This window comes from Ixodes scapularis, unplaced genomic scaffold (assembly GCF_016920785.2).
Source record: "Ixodes scapularis isolate PalLabHiFi unplaced genomic scaffold, ASM1692078v2 PGA_scaffold10__122_contigs__length_95168666, whole genome shotgun sequence".
Lineage (NCBI taxonomy): Eukaryota > Metazoa > Arthropoda > Arachnida > Ixodida > Ixodidae > Ixodes > Ixodes scapularis.
The window spans coordinates 61409839-61415403 of NW_024609836.1; the positions used below are offsets into that span (position 1 = coordinate 61409839).

Consider the following 5565-nt stretch of genomic DNA (forward strand, 5'->3'; position numbering starts at 1 on the left):
CGATAACCGTTAGGCCACGCGCGCGCTGCCTACTTGGCCAGCTGCGCGCGCGGCATTACTCCCCCCTTTAAAAAGTGCATCGTCCCGATGCAACCCAAAAACAAAACAAAGCAAATAAAAAGAACGGTAAACTAAGGAGTCATTTGGAACACATGAGGTGCACAGTCCTATCGAGCGTAGTACGGCTTCAGTCGCACGACGTGGACGACTTCCGGCCGTGGAAGGCGGCGTGACGAAGTCCGTGTTCCGTCGGGCATCACCTCGTAGTTCAAATCCCCGAGTCGACGAAGCACTTTGTAGGGCCCAAAGTAACGTTTCAGGAGTGTCTCGCTAAGACCGCGGCGGCGAATCGGTGTTCACACCCACACCCTGTCTCCGGGCTGGAAGTGGACGTCCCGACGACGAAGGTTGTAGCGGCCAGTGTCGACTCGTTTAATTTAATTGCATTATAATCGACTCGTTGTTGAGCCTTAATCCGGAGTCTGGCGAGCTGACGGACTTCTTCTGCCTTTTGGGCAACCACCTGGGCGTCGTCGCTTGTGTCGACAGCCGGTTCGTGGGGTAACATAGCGTCCAGCATTGTCGTTACCTTGCGCCCATGCACCAGTTGAAAGGGTGTCACTCCGGTGGTCTCTTGTACGGCCGTGTTGTAGGCAAATGTGACGTAGGGCAACACCTCGTCCCATGTCTTGTGCTCCACGTCGACTTACATGGAGATCATATCGGCGATGGTCTTGTTGAGTCTCTCCGTTAACCCGTTGGTCTGCGGGTGGTACGCCGTGGTGCGACGATGGCTGGTGTGGCACCGACCGTGGCGCCGCTCGAGGAACGTGGAAGCGAACTCCGTTGACTCCTTTCCACGCAGACGACTCGCGAAGCCAACGTAACAGCCGCATTTTCTCCCCAGATGCAGTGAACGTTCGCTTCGCGTCCATTCAGCTCCCACGTGGAGAGCGAGTCCCTGCTAGGCCTACACGCTCGGGAAAACATCGTCGCAGCGCTCATGGCTCGTCGCGGCCTGCCCAACATCCTGATCACCGGCACGCCGGGGACGGGCAAGTCGACGCTCGCCTCCGTAGTCGCCCGGCGATCGGGCCTCGACTGGCTCAACGTCGGTCAAGTCGCCAAGAAAAACGATCTCTTCGACGGCTACGACAAAAAATACGACTGCGCTGTCCTCGACGAAGACAGGGTGGTCGACGAGCTTGACGACAAGCTGTCCCAACCGTCCGGCGGCAACCTGGGCGACTACCACGGCTGCGACTTCTTCCCCAAGCGTTGGTTCGACGTGGTGTTCGTTCTGCGGACGGACAACGCCTCGCTGTACGACAGACTGCGGGCGCGCGGTTACACCGGCAAGAAGCTTGAGGAGAACGTGCAGTGCGAAATCTTCCAGACGATCCTCGACGAGGCCCGCGAGTCGTACGACCCCAGCATCGTGTTCGAGCTACCCAGCACCTCCACCAAAATGTCACGGGTGGTGGCCAAAAAAACAATAAATAAACAAGAAGAAATAAACGTTTAATGTGGCAAACTTGTGCCAAAAATAAAAGGGTACAAATGATTATAACAGAGCGTCGTGGGCGTCGAAGTCGGCGTAGCAGCAGAGTCGAACGCTGGGGCGAAACTGACTCCGCTCGCCTTGCGGAATCCCTTATGTACCCTCGTGGGTTTCTGGATTGTTCGGCGTAGAAGGTTCGGCGCGTAGAACATTCTAACCTCGAATCAGCAAGACGGTTCTCGACTTCACCAAAACATCACAATACAGTGTCAAAAAAAATGTGTAGCCGCGGCCAGGATTCGAACCCTGGCCTCCTGCGTGGAAGGCAAGCGCGATAACCGTTAGGCTTTTTTTTTTTTTCGCGATAACCGTTAAGTTACGCGCGCGCTGCCTACTTGGCCAGCTACGCGCGCGGCAATAGGCCGTTAATATTGGCATGGACTCGAAATATTGTGTTACGCTGTTACACGCGGCTATGGTGCGTAGACCGGATCTGGCAAATACAAAAATACCTTTATTCTTGTTCAGGAACGGGAACGCCAAAGTGTCGTGAGCAAGCGGAGCCACCTCTTTCCGACTCCACGCAGCTCGTTCCAGTCAAACGCAAGGAGTTATAACTGAGTTGGTGAACCTCGGGTGCAAGTATTGAAACCAGCCCCTGTGGAATAGCGTCTTTGGTATGGCGCACTCCATACGGAATAAAAGAGGATGGAACACACTATGACTTTACGGTCTCCTTAAGGTGTTCTCATTAAAGCAGAGTGAGCCTATTCGAGAAAAGTATACTCAGCTCCACGTTAAGTCCAGGAGCTGCCGACGTTACGAACCGATGGAAACAATCAAGCCGTGCCAAATCTGCATTACTCCTTTGCGTATTTCCCGTCAACCGACCATACTCGTTTTCACCTCAAGAACCGCAGTAAAAAAGTAGGGTTTCTCTCGGAGCATTACTAATTTTCCTCTTTACGCTGAGAATTGAGATATATGTTGGTGCATTTTATATTAGATACAAGTTACCTTATCAAGACGTACACGTTTCAAACGCCAAAAGCATCGCTTCTACATCCGACAACCAAGTATTGTAAGAAGTACTTCGTGCGGCGTATGAACATGGAGCAAAACGTCCTTTTTTCTTGAGGTGAAAACGGGTATAAACCAATGCCGTGCCATGAACGCGCCGAAATGCCGTATACTTTGAAAGCAGAAATGCATTTTAACATTTCCCCCCCCCCCCCCCCCACCCCGGTCCCACAATTTTGTCCGACCGTCCGCGCATTTCCTTCCAAATTTACCGGGAGAAATTGAAGTCATCTGTGACCTATTCAACAATGCAGTTTCGATGATGCCGGGTGAGCTGACGTCATGGGACCTATGTGCCAATTCAGTTTCCACGCTAAGTTTAAAGGAAAGGTTAATGTCGTGTAACGTATCGACCTTCAGTTTCCCCGCAACATTCGTTGGGAAAATTGATGTCACGTGACCCCTACACCTTTTGAGTCTCCCGCTAGATTGGATGAGCGGGCTGACCCAGACATGAATTCAGTTTTCCCACTAAATTTTGCGGGAAAATGATGTCACTTAATCTGACTTCACGCGAACTATACACGAATGTACTTCCCCGCTACATTTAGCGGGAAAATTCAAAAAATAAAATGGTCTATATGCCTAATATAGGGCCAGTTTAACGTAGGAAAATAGAATATAGAGTGAAAAGGGGAAAGACGTACTGCTGGTCTGTCTGTCCTCTCTATTTTCTATTTCCTCTTGCCTCTCAACATTCTATTTTCTTACGTTCAGCTGGCCCTATTATAGTATTTTGCAACAAGCCCAAACACAGCCAGTTACTTACTATAATCCATTTTATTCATTATAGAATTTTAAAGGTAAAGGTCGCTGCCATTTTTTTGTGTGATAGGTTTTAAACAATGAGTGCAAACACATTAGAGCGACAAGCGCCATGAAAATGCACTTTTCGCTCTGGTTGATTTGCTTTATGTAGATGTTGCGTTGGCTATGGTAAGATATAAAGTGGAATAAAGTTTAGCATAGGACGGCTCTATAGCGATTGAAAACTTTACATATTATAAAAAAGTTAAAGAACAGTTCAAACGTCATTTGTGAGCTAATTGAAACTGAGTCTTGAGGAGAGAGGTGAGATGTGCTTCGGCAGTTTGAAATACAGAGTGTGAGGAATGCTACGTTTACATTCTTAATAAAAATACAAAACAAAGTCCCGCTGTTTCGGGCAATGGTACTTTTGGGTTTAACTGTAACGCTTGCAGAGAATGTCATTACTATCGTGTTCAAAAAAGACTGTTCATCATCGCTTGAAGTCTCTAATTTTGGATTCTGGTAGGTAACAGACATTTGAAAAGGAGCATACAAAAATCACTATTTGAAAAGATAAATTATCAGAACTTGTGGATCTTGAACTATGCGCTAAACAAAAAACAATGGTTCTTCTGGAAGCAAGGTGAGTGCGCAGGCAAGCTGGTGAAATGTTGGCATAACTGAACCTATGAAAGGGCCTCGATGTGTGTCATCCTTTCCTCATAGGTTTTGTTTTTCTCCTTCCTCGGGTTGTTATGTTCTTTATTGGCCTATGTGCACCATTTTGTAGGATATGAATAAGCACGTAGGATAATAGTAAAATGAATTCGGCTAAAAATATATTTTTCTTTGATGGTTAATTTAACTGTCATCAGCAAAACATTTGAGAAGGTTTAATGAGAGCAAAATAACAAAAGTAAGGCTTTATTTTACTGCGCGTTGCGATGACTCCAACTCAATATGTTTTTGCTTATCCGTCGCTTTGTAATTAGTGCTGACGAAGCTTATTTTTAACGATGCCGGGACGAAACGAAAACAAGTTAAGGATACATATGGTTTGCTTTGTAACATCTGCTGTCATTACGGTATTATTCATGCAGCTGTGATAGAACTCCTGCTATATATTCTCGAAAATACGTTTGTGGCGACGGAAAGCTTTTTATTTAGTGATATCCCTCCAGTTCGCGGTTTATACAATTACAAACGGGAAACCAAAATATGTTCCAGGCGAACTAAGCTATTTTAGCCTTGAAAGCGCCCGCACCGACTGCAACAAACTATCTTGTAATTAGAGTTTCATCCAAGAACCTATGATAGGAAACATAACTCAAATTGCACAAATTGGAGGTGCAATTCATCTGAGGTTTTTTTAATACTAACAGATATGATTCGAAAAGCCTACGTTTTCAAAATGACGTATATAAAATGGTAAACTTGATGTTTGATATTATCATAGTTGAAAAGCAGGGACTCTAACTTGTACTTCACCGAGCGGGTTTCTTTAGACATCTTGACTAGAATGTTAAAGGCGTGTGCAATAAATGTTCTGCAGTAATGGGTATTAGGGCGTCGTCAGTTTGCCTTAATATGGCGCTTCTTGCCGTTTTAAGTAAGATATACAAAGTGTTTTATCTAAATTCGGCCACGAAAAAAAGTAAGCATGTGCGTGCTAAGCTTGTCCAACCTACAACCCACACACCCCGATTGAGCGACTCAAGATGCTTTTGGGTATATGCAGAAAAGGATAAATGCCAAATTATTTAGTTAACTTCTAAAATATTGTTTGTGTGCGAAATTTCCAATATAAGTGTTGGTACAACTCTTATATTGAAGATGCTGAAAGACATCTCATTCCATCATTTTAATCATGATAGCCGCATTGTGTCTACTGATTTTAGGCTCTAGAAAAACGCTGTGAAAACTTTAAAAAGGTCCATATAACTGTCCGCTAGCGAATTGAAAGTATAGTAACATTAGTCGCAAGTTTTGTTGTTTTGTTAATTGGTCAGTTTGGTAGATCGGAAAAATTCTTCACATGCTCAATATAAATGTGAAAATACTGCACCGGTCTAACAGGCGTAGCGTGCACCAGCTTTTTGTCTTGGCAAAAATATGTTGAAGCCCCCTGCTTAGGCGGAAGATAGTAGGAAAAAGTGTAGCCGACATGAGAACCGCGAACTACGGTGCGAACCCTAGTTCATTTATTTAGCATGATCGAGAAGAGATTGTAGCAC

The 5565-nt window shown here is 45.8% G+C and overlaps 1 protein-coding gene across 1 annotated transcript; it reads left to right on the top strand.

Annotated features, from left to right (window-relative positions):
* The first annotated feature begins 997 nt into the window (after positions 1 to 997).
* On the top strand, positions 998 to 4763 carry LOC8032487 (adenylate kinase isoenzyme 6). Its single transcript, XM_042288571.1, has 3 exons — positions 998 to 1454; positions 3858 to 3974; positions 4714 to 4763. The coding sequence occupies exons 1-3, from the start codon at positions 1004 to 1006 to the stop codon at positions 4761 to 4763; spliced, it is 618 nt and encodes a 205-aa protein (XP_042144505.1). The 5' UTR covers positions 998 to 1003.
* The last annotated feature ends 802 nt before the right edge of the window (positions 4764 to 5565 follow it).

Bases quoted from the DNA above. Each gene is read 5' to 3' on its own strand.
- LOC8032487 (XM_042288571.1), top strand. From the start codon at position 1,004: ATGGCTCGTCGCGGCCTGCCCAACATCCTGATCACCGGCACGCCGGGG. The intron at 1,455-3,857 runs GCACCTCCACCA...GGATTCTGGTAG, and splicing joins CATCGTGTTCGAGCTACCCA to GTAACAGACATTTGAAAAGG. The intron at 3,975-4,713 runs GTGAGTGCGCAG...TAATACTAACAG, and splicing joins ATGGTTCTTCTGGAAGCAAG to ATATGATTCGAAAAGCCTAC.